The sequence below is a fragment of the Equus quagga genome, chromosome 8 (assembly GCF_021613505.1).
Source record: "Equus quagga isolate Etosha38 chromosome 8, UCLA_HA_Equagga_1.0, whole genome shotgun sequence".
Taxonomy (NCBI): Eukaryota; Metazoa; Chordata; class Mammalia; order Perissodactyla; family Equidae; genus Equus; species Equus quagga.
Window position 1 is genome coordinate 63,492,303 of NC_060274.1, and position 17,679 is coordinate 63,509,981.

Genomic DNA, 17,679 nt, shown 5'->3' on the forward strand with positions numbered 1-17,679 from the left:
TCTGGTTTATATAAGAAAGAATGCATGAAACATAAGTCAGCAGACCTGTAAGCCAAACTTTTTGAAGGAGACTTTATGCACTTGCCCAGAGTCAGCACATGATCAGAGAAAAGAAGAGGACGAGAATGTTGGAGCTCACAAGAGACAGGTGCAAGTCTTCAAAGTGAATTGAATGATAGTGTTTAAAGATGTGCAAGGTGAATCTTAACCCAACAGGATTATACACCAGGGTTTTTGGTTGGAGAGATATGAAAGCAATGTATTCCCATTTTTTTTCTGCAAAGCTTTAGTTTCTGGAGACTCCAAGAATCATAGGATAGAAGGAAGTGCCTAGTCTTTGGAATATGTTAGATGTGAGTTCAACAGCATAACTAATTGTCTGTCTTGGGGTAAAACCTCTGAATCTCAGTTTCCTCAAATTAAGATGGCATAGTAATACCTATATCATACAGTTTTTAAGGTATGTACAGTGTTGAGCACACAATAAGTTACAAAATAATTGCTATTCATTTTTGCCCCTTTTTGGGGTGCTATTAAAAAGTGTAAGATATTAATCAAGAACGTAGACCAGGAGATGAAAAGGAACATTTACTCACTCTGTCAGTTCTTAGACTAAGAACTTTTCTTACCCTATTTAAAGTGTATTGGCAAGTTGGGACAAAGCTTTCAAGAGTCTGTTTACTTTAAAGATGTTCAGTCTGGCTAGAAATAAAGAGAAGGAGCTGGATACCATGGAGATACTTTGTTGTAGCATGTTTTTTTATACGTTATTGTCCATCTTCCTCTGTAAGTGTCAGATTCAATCCAATGTAATTTTGATTTTTATGAAATTCTGCTTAACACGTCATTCCATGTAGTTTATTTTACTTGCAGATTAACCGTAAAAGTAATGTCTATTTTCAGTAAAAGTAAGAGAATCAGAAGAACATATTTTTCTTAGTCTACTAAATGTAACTTTTTAACTTCTAGATGTTTATGAGGTCTTTGGTGAATAATTCTTTATTCTAAAGCCTATTAAGTGTGGGAATAGTAAATGATTAATGAGAGAGAATGGCAACATAAAGTTTTTAAACACCCTGCCAGAGCCTCTAATACATAATAAGTAGAATCAAGACGAGTAATGAGTAGTAAAAGAAATATCTTGTCCTCAGGGTGCTTATAGGACTGATTAGAGAGAGAAAACATTAGTAAATGGAAAGATGAAAGACAAAAAAAATTTTAGCAGAAGTGCAGGTAATTTGGGTATGAGAAAGAAGACTGGCGAAGTCAAAAAATAAAAGAATCAAGAGGAAGAATTCTTAATATTTACACTGTGACGATAATTTTGATAACTAAATGGATGACAAAACCTGAACTATACTTAGAGGTGAAAATTGCATATACTGTGTATACCTTAATCTTGTTATTCACTATAAGGAGTGTTAAAAAACAAATGTGACAGAACACCAGGATATTGCCGCCTTTTTTTTTTTTTTTAAAGATTGGCACCTGAGCTAACATCTGTTGCCAATCTTCTTTCTTCTTCTTCTTCTCCTCCTCCTCCCCAAAGCCCCCCAGAACATAGTTGTATATTCTAATTGTAGGTCCCTCTGTGGTACGCTGCATCAGCATGGCTTGATGAGTGGTGCCATGTCCATGCCCAGGATCTGAACCAGTGAAACCCTGAGCCACTGAAGCAGAGTGTGCAAACTTAACCACTCAGCCACAGGGCTGTCCCCAGAATATTGCCTTCTGAACAAATGACTTTGCAGTACATTTTCTTGATGTTATTGAAAACCTTCTTAGGAGGTTATAGATATTACCAAGTAAATGCAATTGGCATTCTTGGATTTATTCTTTTAAAAACATTTGCTGGGATCCTGTTATATGTCAGTCCCCATCCTAGGCACATATTTATATTAATTCCTTTACTCATAATGAAGAAGTATCCATTTTCAAGCGGCAAGGGGAAATCAAATTGTTCATTTCAACTCTTAAGTTTAAAATGTGCCACATTGTCATCAGACTCTATATTTAGCTTAAGATTTTATTGAGTCATTTGTGATATTCATGAAATTGATGATATAGAAGTCAATTTTGTATACTTGTTTTAGGCCTTCATAATAAAGGTGTGGCTTTGCTGTTAGTTGTAATTATGGGGTTAAAAACAAGCACATGGTTGTATATCTCTAAATCAAAACTTTCAGCAAGGTATCTTGAGATTGTGTATTTACCAGCCTTGCTACATTTTTATTAATTAACATCACTGAGATTTATGAAAGACATATTGGTTCTAAAATATAAATAAAAAGGAGATGAATTAATTTACATATCATCACACAAAAATACAAATCTAAAATTAGAATCCTTTTAAGATTTGTAGGATCTAATCATACCAACAAATGGAAGCTATCTGGAACCAACCAGCCCCCACTCTTCAGCTGCCTTCTCCTGCCAGTGCTAAAGACACTCGGAATGAGTGGTGGTGTTTTTTTTTTTTTTTTTTTTGAGGAAGATTAGCCCTGAGCTAACTACTGCCAGTCCTCATCTTTTTGCTGAGGAAGCCTGGCGCTGAGCTAACATCTGTGCACATCTTCCTCTACTTTCTATGTGGGATGCCTACCACAGCATGGCGTGCCAAGCAGTGCCATGTCTACACCCAGGATCCGAGGCGGCGAACCCTGGGCCACTGAGAAGCGGAACGTGTGCACTTAACCGCTGCGCCACCAGGCCAGCCCGTGAATGGTATTTATAGTTTAGACATTTTCAGACTGGTTTCTAAAGAGTCCTAGGGTTCCAGGTACTGAGCAGCTATATAGGATTAAGATGGAGACCATCAACCTCTTTCCCATTCAGTCAAAGCATCTCTTATTTTATCTGGGGGAAAAAAGTTCTAACTAACATGTAACCTGTTTGGAAAATCACAGCTCTGTATAAAATATCCTGAGCTTATTTCTAAATACAAATGCCACCAAAGTCAAGGTCTTAATGATTATAGTCTCTCTGGGGGAGGCAAAGTCTGAAGGATTCTGGCAATCTGTTCATCATGGTCAATGCCCTCAGATTCCTTACTAGAAATTGTGTCTACTTGTGGGCTCCAGAATTTAAGAGAAATGTGGGTAACTTGGAGAGAAGTCAGAGTACAGGCACAAAGACAATTACAAGGAATGAGACCTATGAGGAAACTAGAATTATTTTACTTGAAAAGGAGAAGTCGGAATGGCAGTTTAATAATGGTCTTCCAGACATTAGGAATTATTACACTGAGGTTGATGACTAGATTTCCTTCATGTGTAAACATAATAAAAGAAATAGAGTTTCAGCTTTAGCAAGAATATAGTACAGAACCAAAAGAAAAAACAAGAGATGCTCTAACCCTATTTAATCAAAGGAATAGATCACTCAGTATACTTTATGAAAGTTTTTTTAAAGACAATATGAATTCTTATCTGTTTTTTGTATTAGATATAATACTACTTGAAGGAACAGGGATGAATTAAATGAACTTTGTTTCTCAACCTTGTAAATCAGTGATTTATCTTTAAATTATATCATAAGGTACAGATTTCAAACAATTATTTTGAATTAGAGTCTCATAGCCTGATGCTGCCATGAGAGGAGCTACTTTCTAATAATGTTAAGGAAGTTAGTGGTGAGAAGGAGCATTTATTCCAGAGGTCGTGAACTCAGATATCTACAGGGGACTGTGGGTATCATGAAAGCGTGATGCTAACAGCATAGAACAATATGGAATTGTAGAAGTTATGGTGTATTAGAAAGCATGGGACCCATCTAAAGGGGGCAACCACTGCTGACTCAGGCCAGTTATCATCATGGTACAATGTGCCTGTCTTGCCAGATCTTTAGCCTTCTCAAGAAAAACTGGAAGTCTAGACTCTTACATGAATCTTTTTTTTTTTTTTTGACATTGACAAAATACTAAGATTTATCGAAATACTGTGCAGGCTGTAAGTGAGAAACCTTTGGTTTATCCTTTAGGTCACTCATTAACCACCACATTAGTTAACAGACAAACCAAACAGAACTGATTGAGCTCTAAAGCTTAGGAGAATTAATCTACTCAACCTTTGTAAGGCTTAATTAGGGTGCCTTCCAACTCTGAATCATTTGTTCTCCCCTTCCTTCTTCCCCGTTCTCACTATTGGGTGACTTATTCATACAGGTGTTGGGAATTTAAAAGAAACTTATTTCCCTTAGCAACATAATTTTATTTAGTAAAACCATAAATTCTTGGATTGAAGACAACTTTTGTTACTATAGTGAAGATGCTACTGATGCTATTAGATTTTTAGAGATGCACTTATATATGGCATAGACATGTCACTTTGGATCTTTGAACTAACATTTGCTTATAACATTGGCTGCATGAGGCATGCTTGACTTTAAAGCCTACTTACACTTCTACCGTTTGGTGACATGTTTTATTTCTCTTTTATAAAATATTTTCAAATAACCCACCTCCACCTTGGGTAAGGACAGCTGGATTGCTGAAATCCCCTTCCTTTCAGACAGGAGAATATGCCACAGATGAAGAGGAGGATGAGGTAGGACCTGTTCTTCCTGGCAGTGACATGGCCATTGAAGTCTTTGAGCTGCCTGAGAACGAGGACATGTTTTCCCCATCAGACCTGGACACAAGCAAGCTCAGTCACAAGTTCAAAGAGGTAAGCTGCTGATCTGCAAGGTATTTTTGTATACCTGTCTATTTCATTATTAAGTGTATATTTTTGTTTGAAAAATATATTAAGAATAATCAGTTTTCAAAAGAAAGTCTTTTAATAACAGATTGTCTTGAATTTCAAGTTAAAATTTAGGTAGATCTTATTCCACAATCGTTAATTTAAATGCTTATTTGTCATAGTGACAGCTTACAACTTATCTGTTCCATAATTCCAACTATACCTTAAATGTGCAGTCTTCACGTTATATTTTTTTCAGTTTTATGGAAATTTTGGGACCTGGGGATAAGCTTTCTTTAAGGCAGTGATTTCTAAAAAGGCTTTTTTTCCCCCCTAAAATAGTCAAGGTCCCAATAGGACTCAGATGACATACCCAAGTGGTTTAACTGAAGAAAGTTTAATGAATGGACTTTGAACAGAGTTAAAGATGGTGAAGTTCACAGAGTCTGGCAACAGCAGGAAGCTGTAACTGTTTTTTGGCTTAATAGGGGTAAAGGAGGACAGAGATTACCTTTTTTGAAGGGGGGTCATTTTACATCTGCAGCTTTATAAGATGCAGCCACTGCTAAAAACTCCATCCTGGGGGCAAGAAATATACCCAGACTCTTCTCTCTTCCTGCTGATACCTCCCACTGGCCAAATGTAGGCAGGAAGCCTGGGAGATGCAGATGAAGTCTGAAGAGGTTAGCCTCCTGAGGCAGGAGCTGTCAGAAATGGGCCAAGCATGGATCCTGAGCGCACAAATGTAGACAACCACATAAACTCTTCTTCCAAATTAACTACTCAGAACCCCAACATGTCAAACAAAAACAGTGATGAATGAGTCCCCAAGCAGTTTATTCTTCCTTATTTGTGGGAACATCCTCCATTGTTGAAGACAAATATATCATTATTTACAACCTCCCTACAATAACCCTGAAACACTGAGGCTTGAAAACCACTGTTCTGTGGTTGCAAGTGTGTTAGGACTTGACCACTTGGGGAAAAATGTTCTCCTGTACATGAAGAACAAGATTGATAAATGCAGAGTTCTAATTTCTAATTTTATTTATAATTTCTAATTTTGTTATATCATAAATAGTCCAATTATATCTGTTCTGATGTTAGCCTCATATGCCTAATCTATTGACCTACCTTTTAAATTCCTATGACAAATTTATATTTGTAAGACCAGTATCAAAGTGAATGTACTTTTCAAATATGTTTTTATGTAAAAAAAAAAAACATGTTTATTATAGACTTTGGGAAAATACAGATTTGTATAAACGCCAAAAAATCTTTCATAATCGCAATATAGTAGTATTTGGGATTATACAACATATACTGTGTTAAACTCCTACTCTTGATACTTAAAATTGTATTAGGGCTTTCCTGTGTCATCAGATGTTCTTCCGTAAGCGATGCTTATTCACCCTTGCATCTTACAGATCTTTTATAACTTATCTACTTAATTCCTTGCTTTGGAAAATTTTCTTTGTTTCCTGTTCTTTTTAAAATTAGTTTTAAAAGTAATGCTATAGTAAATATCTGTGTACTTACCCTTAGGATAATTTCTCATAGTGTAATTATTAGATCAAAGAATATGAGTATTTTGGAGACTTGTGGTACTTAATGCCAAGTTGCTACCAGGCTGGCTTTTCTTGGTGATATAGAAATTTACTTATGTGTTGAGAGGGCCCATTTCTCTTCCACCTATTATCATTAGGTCAGGTTGAACCATTTCCATTTATAGAGTTCACGGAGTCCTTTAGGCAAAATACACGGGTTTTTTACATGATTTATGACTATTCCTAGTTCTAAATCAGATAGGAACATGTTAGTGACAATGAAGTACACTATTATATGACGATCACAAAACTCAGAATTCCCTTACAGTAGGAGTGCCTATCTTAGGGCCATTTCTTATAAAGACTGTCTAGATTAACTGATGTCTTCAAACCAAAGAGCAATGCAGAGAAAGAAAGTTCTGGAGGAAGAGGCTGAGTTGGAGGAAGAGGTATAATCTGGGTAGCTGTTTCTCTATGGCTCTGATTTGGCCCAAGAATACAGATTATCTAGAAGAGTAGATGGACTACTTGTTCTTGAAGAAATCTTCCTTAGATGTTGTTAACTGTCAATCCAACTTTGAGGCAGTGAGGTCAGGGTAGTATACCCTGGCCAAAGCCTCTAATAGAACTCTTTTGTGTTGCCACGTGAGTATGACCCCTACTCTTTGGTAGATAATTGAACTGGAAGTAGGGTCCACATTCTTTTATGGAAGGTAAAGAGCCTAAAAAGCAGAAATAGTATATGGAAGTTATATCCTCATTTTTCTGAATTGAGCCAAGGACTCAGTGCTCCATAAACATTGTTTGACATGTACACCATTGTGTAGACAACTGTGTGATCTAGACCAGGGGTCAGCAAACTATGACCTGTTGGCCAAATGTGGCCCACTGCCCTTTTTTTGTAAATAAAGTTTTATTCAAACACAGCCGTGAACATCCATTTATTTTTTGTTTGTGCTGCTTTCATGCTGCAACAGCAAAGTTGAGCAGTTGCACAGAGACCATATGGTCGGCAAATCCTAAATTATTTGCTATCTGGCCCATTATAGAAAATGGTTGCTGACCTTGGTATAGGCCACTGCATGATCTGGACCCATTCTATCTTACATGGCTGATTTATTTTTGACCTGAGTGACCAAATCTGTAGTTTTCTTTTAATTTTGGTTTTTAAGAATTAGAGATTTGTCCCCCCTCAAGAACAGGCAAATACCATGTCACTTCACTTCTAATTCTTTTATTCTCTTTTGTTTTATATTTAACATATATATGTTGATTTCTTCAGGAGATCAGCCCTGAGTACCAAGTGTGTGGCACTCTTTCACAGTGTTTGTATCTTGTACACTGCCATTATCACAGTTTTAAATTTCTTCGTGTGTTTAACATACATACCCAAATACTATATAACATCATGTTATTCACAAGATTATACACAAAACCTGGGGTGGAGGTGGAGAGTCATGTTGTATTGGAGTCTGGATAGAGTCTCGTGTTGTAGAGGGTTCTCTTAATTACATTATTTCAAGGAAAAGTAGGTGTTGTACTCTTTGGACAAAGCACATCAGACTGACATTATCTCAATCAGTCTTACTTTTGGCCTATTATGTATCTTCCTACTAGACTCCAAGCTCCTCTGTTTGTGCTCACTATTATATCCTCAGTCTTTGCATGGTTCTTGGCATATAATTAGTGTTTAAGTATTTAGTGAATGAATGGTATCAAGCATATACTGGAATTTGTTGTGTAATACAAGACACGTACCTCATTTAGTTTTTCCAAGTAGTTGCCAAGGTGGCTAGCGCTTTTGTTAAATGCCATTTACGCATTTCTCTCTGATTGGAGGGCCAGCATTATTATCTGCAGAATGTGTGCCTTTACCCTCTGGGCTGCTTTGCACCTTCATATTCTGTTCCATTTCCTCATTCTTTGGTGCAGTTCTGTTAGAATATATATTAAACATTGATGGAATAAATCAGATCCATCTAACTCTTCAGAAATTCATTTACTTTTCAACTTATTTAAGAAAACATTTAAATCACTTTATTACCCTTGAAAAACTTTGCAGTTTTTATTGTAATTACATTAAACTAGTAAATTAACGTGCAGAAAACTGGCATTTTTAACATGTTGACCCTTTCAATCTAAGTTTAAGGAATATATCTGATTGACTCATCTTTTTTTCTGACCCCTCTCTAAAATTTTATCTCCTTTATTAATTACATAAACGTCCACCTATAAGTAACAGAAAATCTTAACTAGAGTGGATTAATCAAAAGCTGCCACAAAGATTATAGTAACTTCAATGTAAGTTAAGAAGATTTCTTTATTTTTCTATTTTCAGAAATGACTTTTATAAGAGAGAGTTAATGACTTGCATAAGGGTAAAATTTCTGTTCCTTCAAAATTTGTTATTACTCAGGTATAAAACCATCTATGCCTTTGTGAAGGAAGGTTTTTAAATACCTTTTATAATAGCTATTACTCTATTCAAGTTTTCAAGTTTTTCTTGTGCCAATTTTGGTATCTTGCAATTCTCAAGAAATTCATAAGTTTCCTCTAAGCATTGTATTTATTAGCATATTTTTGTAGTATAATTTTTAAATACTGAAATCTTTAATATCTGTAATTAGTTACCCTTTTAAAATTTTTTCTTTCCTCTATTTGAATATTTTCATTTTTTCTTACTTGTTTGTCTAGAATTTTCCCTGTCATGTTATCTTTTATATTTCTAATTGTTTTTTTAAATTAAAAAAATACTTATTTTATTATTTCCTATCGATCTTTTTATTTTTCCTCCTTTTTGGTATTAATTACTTGCACTTAGTACATTTATTTTTGATAACTCTTGCATTCTGATAAGTATATTTAAAGCTCTAATTTTTTTCCTGAATATTGCTTTAGCTGCTGTTCACAATTTTTGACATTTAGTATGCTGTTGTCATTCAGATGTAATTTCTGTTAGGATTTCCTCACAAAATTATTTAGTGGTATATTTTACTTTCCGGACATGTGGAACTTTATTTTGCTATTCTTTTGTTATTGGGTTCTGATTTTATCACACTCTGATCAGAAAACATATTCTACATCATAGCTATCTAGAATTTCTGAGACTTGTGTTGTAGCTTAATTCATAAATGATTTTGTTTCAATATTCCTCATATATTAAAAAAGCACACATATTCTGTGTTTGGTATGAAATTTGCATATGTTTTTTATTTACATAACTAAGATTAATAATATAAACAGGGGCCGGCCTGGTGGTGTAGTGGTTAAGTTTGCACGTTTCGCTTTGGTGGCCCAGGGTTAGCCAGTTCGGATCCTGGGTGCAGACATGGCACCTCTTTGCATGCCGTGCTGTGGTAGGCGTCCCACATATAAAGTAGAGGAAGATGGACATGGATGTTAGCTCAGGACCAGGCTTCCTCAGCAAAAAGAGGATGATTAGCAGCAGTTAGCTCAGGGCTAATCTTCCTCAAAAAAAAAAAAGTAATAAAAACACATTTCTTCTCTATAGCATGGCATACCGTGTTGTCTGCTTGATTTACTAATTCTGAAAAGCATGTGTTAAAATCACAAACTACAGTTGTCTTTTCTTCCTGTAATTCTGTCAGTGGTAGTTTTACATATTTTAAATCTTTGTCGTTAGCTTCACGTATGTTCAGAATTGTTACAACTTCTTGATTTATTGTAACACTTCTCTTGTCCCTTATGATGCATTTTTACCCCAAATTCTATTTGCAGTCTGATAGCAACAGTCTAACACTGGCTTTCTTTTGCTTCAGAGCATCTATTTTTTCCATCTCTTTGTTTTTAGCCATTTTGCATTCTTTTGTACAAATGTGTTTTCTTTAGTCAACCTATTCCTAAATCTCGTATACTACTCTGGGAGTCTTTTTAGTTAATTGGTGAGTTTAACCCATTTACATTTACTTTGTTCACTTTAATGTTAGAACTTACATCTGCCCCTTTATGTCACATTTTACAGTTTCCATGCTTTCTTCTTGTTTCTTTCATTGTCTTTTTTACCTACTTGCCATTGGATACATCAAATTTCCATCTGCTGCTTAAGTTATACATTTTTATTCTCTTCTTCTAGAGATTGCCCCTGAGTAACTTTGACTCAGTCTTAGGTTATTTTCTCCTAAGAGTGTAGAAAGTAGATCAATAGCTATGTCTTTACCATTTAACAAAATCATAGCCATCAGATACTGTCATCTGCTTCTCTTCCCCTCTCTCATTTTTATTTTTTTGGTATTTCAGGAGTTTTAGTTAAATACAACAAGTTACAAAATAATTAGTTCCAACTCACCTCTATTTCTTTCTAACTCTAATGGGATTTCAGTGCTGCCCTGATGTTAATTCACTATCGTTCTGGTACTGCTACTTTACCACATGGCACCAAAGGTTAAGTTAGTAGCTAGAATGTCCAAGCTTCAGGGTGATGGAATAGATTGTCCCTAATTTACCTCCAGATGTAGGCTTACCCAGGTCACATGTGGGAAATTCAAGATTAATTAGATTGCTGTCTCCCATTCCTGGTTGCTGACATTTTCCTGCTTCAGATCCTCACTTTTTCGAAATACATCTGGAAACCCTGTATTCTGTTTCTTACAAGCTTTTTTATTAATTGATGAATAAGACCTTGAAGCCTATCAGAGTTCCTTTTTTTTCTCTTTTGGCATCTCCAAAGTTGAATTCAAGAGAGGCAATAAATAGCTTTTGTTAATTTGGTATGTTGTACTAAACTGGAAGTTTTCCCTTACCCAATTCAGTCATTACTACCTTTAATTTTTATTAATTCCATCATCCTGTTATCCTTAGGAATGGCTCATTTCTTTTATTGTAACTTCTGGAAATAAATGCTTAATTTATTGTAATACTTTATTGTTGAAACACAAAAGCACTTAGAAACTATGAATCTCTCTCTGGTTAGACCTTTGGCCACATCTTTTAGTTTCAGTGTGCATTCTTCTTCTTGTCATCATTTTGCAAGTAGTCTACATTTTCCTTTTTATTGTTTTCATTTCCTGTTTGTCTTGAATAATTGAGAAAACAGTTTTTAATTTATAACTTTTAAATGATTAATTAATGTCTTGTTACATTTTGGTCAGATAGTATTATCTTTACAAGTTTTAATATTTTTTTGAAAGTGGTGCTTTTATTATGGATTAATATGAATATTTGTGATAAAAGTGATATTTTGTATTTTATGTCTTCTGTATCCTTATTCATTTTTCCTATTTAACCTTGTACATTGAGAGCCATATAGTAAAATTACATCTCATGATTGTATTTTGTGTCTAATAGCTTTGATTATTTATTTCAATTCTATATTGAAAGCACATATAATATGACAAAGATTTTTTATTTTTAAGTATTCTTTGTCTTATGTTAGTAATCTTACCGCTATTTTGTTTGTAGTTGCTGGATAAACACACATAGGTGTATGTGTGTACCTACTTTTAACATAAACTTAATTGCAGCACTTTGTTTTATTGTAAATTTTTAAAATGTTATCTTGAAGTCTGTACCTTTTAATAAGAAAATTTAGCAACTTAAATTTATTGTTATAATGATTCAAGGTCTATTTGAACTCGTTTCATTTTATGCTTTATGCTTCTTTTATAGTTAGTGGTTTTTACTAAGGATTATCTTCAAGTTTTTAAGAAGTATTCTCTATTTCTGTAATCTTTAAAATTAAGAACAAAATACCATTTGAATGTTTTATGTAGAAGTATTTGATACAATCTTGCTTTCTAAGACAAGGTTATTGTTAAAATTTAGTTACCACATTTTTTAAAACTTGTGTTCTCAGTTAGCTTTATAATAATATGTACAACAAATAGTTGCGCTTTCAGCTTACTCAGTTTCGACAATTATTCCCTTTCCACCAGAATTTCCACATTAATTCTTAGATTCTGGATTTTTCCTCATTTCTCAGAGTATATCTTTCAGTAATTTATCAAGTATTCATGGAGGATACAGTTTTCATGAGCTTCCCACATTGAGAATGGAACATTCTAATTATTGTGACATAGGAATGATAATTAGCTGGGTTTAATATTTTGATTCACAGCCTTTTTTCCTGAAAATGTTGTAGGGCAAACTTCACTGTTTTAAGCTAGCATTGCATATTGGAAAGGAAAAGTCTAATGCCAGCCTGGCATTTGGATGCTCGTATTGTGTTAGCCTTGTACTTTAAAATTTTTATCACAATTTCTTGAAAGAGGCCTCCTTTCATTGATATTTTTTCTTCTAATCATCTTTCCATCTTTATGTTTGTGTTGTGTTTTGTTTTTGTTTTAGTCCATGAATATCTTTCTCAGTTTTTGTTATTTTTTTCTGTTTCTTTTCTAGGGTCACTTTGTCTTCAGTGTTAATTATCTTTTTCATATTTCCTTTTCTATTTTTTCTACGTCTGAGATTGTTCTCAAATGTGTCCTCTCATATCAATGATTCCATTTACTGTAGCATTAAATATACCTTTGTTTTTTTTTTGAGGAAGATTATCCCTGAGCTAACTACTGCCAGTCCTCCTCTACTGAGGAAGCCTGGCCCTGAGCTAACATCTGTGCACATCTTCCTCTGCTTTATATGTGGGACGCCTACCACAGCATGGCGTGCCAAGCGATGCCATGTCCACACCCGGGATCCGAACTGGCGAACCCTGGGCCGCTGAGAAGCGGAACGTGCGAACTTAACTGCTGCGCCACCGGGCCGGCCCTTCATTAAATATGCTTTTAACTTCAAATTCATTTATGCTCTTTGGCACCTCAAACATGACTTAAATTCTCTTATTAAATTTTTAGTTTCCTTACTCTCTATCCATTCCTCATGCTTTCTCACTTTTTCTTCATCCTGTTATTCCATAGAGTTACCTTAAAATATCTTTTTACTTATGGGTTAGCATCATTTTCACAGGTTTCCTTACATGAGTTTTCAAGTTGATAGTCTCTTTATCTTGAACTCAAGTATTTATTAATAGGCTCAATTTTGCCTTTTTCTCCTTTATCTTGAAATGAGACAAAACCCTTTTTGTATTTGATGTTAGTCAGCAGTTATCCATTTTTTTATATGAATCCCATTTCTAGATCTGCATCAGGAGGACATATCTATGTGCCTAGTATCTAGCTGGTTGCTATTTTCTGGCAGTCTACCATCTAGTACAGTTCTTTGTGCTAAGGTGAGATAATTCCAAATCTCGCCACTAGGTTCTCTAAGTTAAAGAAGAAGAGAAAAGATTATTCCCTGCTATCAAAGCACTTACTGCGACCGCCCGTGACTAGATTGCTCTCCTGCAGCTGGAAGTATGCAGTGCGCCACTGTCAGCCACCTTCCTGCATTCTTTTCCTATTCTAGTATACTAGTTGCATTCTGAATGAATATGGAATACTAAAAGAGTTAGAAAACCTGGTCTGAGGATAGTTCCTGGGAAAAACAGTAGAGGTTGCCGAACTTTCTGATTGGACAGACTCAGCAGTGAGGGTGACACAGAGCATCTCCTATCTCTGGAGTGAGGCTTGGTTAGGTTTTCTTAATTCAACCTCATGACTCTTTCACATTCTAGTAACAGTTGTTTTTAGTTTTAGTGTCCATTTGGTTTTAAGATTTTCTTTTTTGATGTGATTTCACTGAAAACTTAGTGGGAAGTAGGAAGGGGCTGAATCGGAAACCGAGGGCCAGGTTTCATTTAAACTACCTATCCGGTGTTTCCCTTCTGCCACTTCTCTTCAGGAGGCATGGGAGTTAGCACTCAGTACAAACAGCTCTACATTTGTCTTGAAGAAAAAATGGAGTCTAAAATTTCTGTTATTTTACTTATTTAAGTCATAGAGAATCTATGAAAAATAATGTAGAAAAAGTTATAAATGCATTAGATAATAAAATAAAATTGTCTTCATGGAAATTTCCTTTAACATGTAGAGAAGCTGTAAAATGTTACCTCCTTAGCAGTAAACAGATATGAATTTAAAAAGGAACTGTAATTACAGGATGTCACCTACATCCAGCACCTTAACTTATTAATAATCAGTGAGTACCTACTTAGAGAGTGACCTTGTTGGAGTATCTCGCCCTATGCTACATATGCTGCAATTAGTGTTCTCATTCAGATTAGATTATGATATCATTTAATCAGCTGATTTCAGCTAATTTTGCAGAAACTGTTCCCTGAAAAAAAACACTTTTGTGCACATAAAGATAGGGACCATATATAGAGCCTTGAGCGGAAATTATAAAAATATATGACATAGCTTCATTTTAACACCATCAAAGTATGGGCGGAAACAGCTCTAATTCCTTCTTTTGTGGACCTTGCACTGTCATGGGTAAGACAGACTTCAATCAAATTCTCACAAAGATAATTATAAGAATTCTGATTCCAGTGCTGAAACCACTTTATAAAATTCTATGCAAATATTCAGTTATTATTTTGCCCTTGTAAAGTAAGAGCAGAGAATGTTGCTATCTGATTCTAAAATCTTTAGTACTAGAGCTCTCTTAAAATCTTCCCTGCAAAGATAATATTTTTTATTTATTTTTTATTTTTTCCTTTTTCTCCCCAAAGCCCCCCAGTACATAGTTGTATATTCTTCGTTGTGGGTCCTTCTAGTTGTGGTATGTGGGACGCTGCCTCAGCGTGGTTTGATGAGCGGTGCCATGTCCGCGCCCAGGATTCGAACCAACGAAGCACTGGGCCGCCTGCAGCGGAGCGCGTGAACTTAACCACTCGGCCACGGGGCTAGCCCCAATATTTTTTACTTTTTAAAGAAAAATGTTTTCCATGTTTCCACAGGATAAGTAGAGAGTCCAAAAGTTCAATCTTAGTACTTACGTTTCTGCATAAGGATATTTCTATTTCAAGCATAGTTATATTTGGATTATATTGATTTAATGATATGAGTACATGTTCTGTGTTCATCTTTTTGAAATAAAGAAACAGAAAATAATGCAGAATGTTAGATGAAAGGTACTGTTCTCTGTAGGAAGGCATATGTTTGTTTGTGCTGTAATCCTGGGGTAGATATCCATAGTATTCATGTTAAAGATGGTAGAAGAGATGAAGAGATTGGTCTTGTAAGTTAACAGAGACCCGCAATTTTGTTTGTATCCTCCCTTCCCAAATCTTTTTCTCCAAGCCCAGATTCTCTGAAACCTAAAAGTTCCAGCAGGTATTTCAGGCTCTGTTTCTATTAACCAATCCTCTTGACCTCCTCTCCATGCAGTCAGTCAGCCCGACCAGTCTCAGGGGGGTGATGTGCAAAGCCTTGGACTTGTACTTTGATTGGAAAGGTTATTAAACATGTGGATGCAGAACTACTGTAGAATAAGAAAACCCAACCTTTTACCAACTGTACTTCTTTTGTCAAGTCGCTTCACCTCTTTGAAAAGCAATTTTCTCTCCCTCATGAAATGGAGGTATCTTGGGCCCATCATGTCCACTCTGTCTAGAAGGTAGGTCCACAGTTGGGATTATGACAAATAGGCCAAAGCCAAAGGGCATCTGACCTGGCTATAGGAGTAAGACTAATCAGGCCATCTAGGAGCAGCTTTCCTTTGACATTTCTCTCGGGATGGTCTGGGCCCTTCTCTCGGGAGGTTGTATTTATTAATCTCTCTGTAGTAAGTGTTCTCAAGTTAGATTCCATGTCCTGTTCTTGTATCCTCACTATGACTAACACATCACACACAGTATCATTCAGTAAATGCTGGTTGAATAATGGAGATGTTTCTTCCTAAGTCCCATGAACAGTAGCAGCTGACTGAGCATCATTTTGTATTTAGTGTCAGAAAACTCAGAGACTATCTGAAGTAATCCATGGTTTCCAGTCGGAGCAATACTTTCTCATCTGGGAGGTGACAATGATGACATACATATGCCTCAGGGTTTTTGTGAGGATTAAATGAAAAATGTATCCCAAAGCTGGTTCAGATTAGACGCATGGTAAAGGGAGGAACAGAGCTAGGGGGAGTCAGACCTCGGAGAGTTTCCACTCCACCACCTGCTTCTACTGGGAACTTGAAGAAGCACCTACCTCCTCTGAGCCTCTTTCCCCATCTGAACCGTGAGGTTGGCAGTGCCTGTCCTGCTTCCCTCACAGACTCGTTTGCCGTGATAAAGGAGATGATGAAGATGATAAACAGTCCTACAAATGTAAGAAATTTACTATTACTGGAAAGAACCATGGGCTGAGGTTTGTAAAACCTGGCTTTGACACTTGCTAGCTCTGCAGCTTAAGCTCCTGAAACACAGTTTCTTCCTATATAAAATGGAAGGGTTCAGTTAGTTTTTCTCAATTTTTTAAATTTTTACAGGTTGGTACCTGAGCTAACATCTGTTGGCAGTCTTCTTTTTGTTTTTTCCTTCTTCTGTTCCCTAAAGCCCCCAAGTACATAGTTGTATATTCTAGTCATGAGTGCCTCTGGTTGTGCTATGTGGGACACCGCCTCAGCGTGGCCTAATGAGCGGTGCCATGTCTGCGCCCAGGATCCAAACTGGCGAAACCCTGGGCTGCCAAAGAGGAGTGTTCGAACGTAACCACTCAGCCACGGGGGCGGCCCCAGTTAGTTTATTTTTGATGCTTTTCCTGTTAATAGTGATGGATTTATAGAAATTCTCTTAATGTGCATATAGGATTAAAACAGTCACATATCTATAACTTCAGGCCTTATGAGTACTAAGAAAACCTTGCACTAAAACTTTTGTCCATCTTCTGAATGCGCTCTGAATTTACTCACTTCATTCTTCTTTGCTGTGCCTAAGGAATCTGACTGTACTCAGTAACCTTCTAAGCTTTTGTCAGTGTTCTCACCTCACTACTAATGAGGTCAGCTCTCTTCTGTTATCCAGTTCGGTGAGATAGAAGGGGTGGGATAACTGAAGATCAACTTGGCTGTTTAACAGCTTTACCAAAGTTTGTCCCACATGTCGGTGGATTAGTCCAGCATATGCATTCATAGGAATGAAAATGCTGGCTTGGGACAGAAATTTCTAGCCTCTGCAACCATGACAACCTTCTCCAGGCTCTTCCTTTCATAAACATCACACCTGTAGTACTTGCAAGGGCCTTGGAGTTCCTCCCATTTAGCCCTCTTGTTTCTCATGTGGGAAACCAGGGCCCGGAGAAGCAGCTTGGGAGTGCTCACGGTGTTCTGAGCAAAGAAATCCAAAGGCCCAACAAGTTGCCTGCCGTATGCTTGGTTCCCCTACGGGGGCTTCGCCACTGAGGAAGAAGAATCTGGCACTTCCCCACAGTTGCATGTTCATCAGAAAATCTGCCCTTTTGATTTCTTGCTACTCTTCAAATAGAACTAGAGCCGTTCGTTTTATTTCAGGTGTGACATTTCACAGCATTTAGCACTTTCAACTGGGAAATGGAGTTGGAGTAATCATATTTGAGTTCTTCAGATCATTCTTTCTCAGTCTTGACTAACTTTATAGAGGGCTTATTCTACGC

The 17,679-nt window shown here is 36.3% G+C and overlaps 1 protein-coding gene across 14 annotated transcripts in view; it reads left to right on the top strand.

Annotated features, from left to right (window-relative positions):
• The window catches only part of PPP1R9A (protein phosphatase 1 regulatory subunit 9A), a 314,721-nt gene that overhangs the window by 230,832 nt on the left and 66,210 nt on the right, over positions 1–17,679 (top strand). For all 14 annotated transcript variants that reach the window (XM_046670458.1, XM_046670459.1, XM_046670466.1 and 11 more), the window contains one exon: positions 4,509–4,664. In XM_046670458.1, coding sequence (XP_046526414.1) covers positions 4,509–4,664 — 156 coding nt within the window. The remainder of the gene's footprint in view (positions 1–4,508; positions 4,665–17,679) is intronic.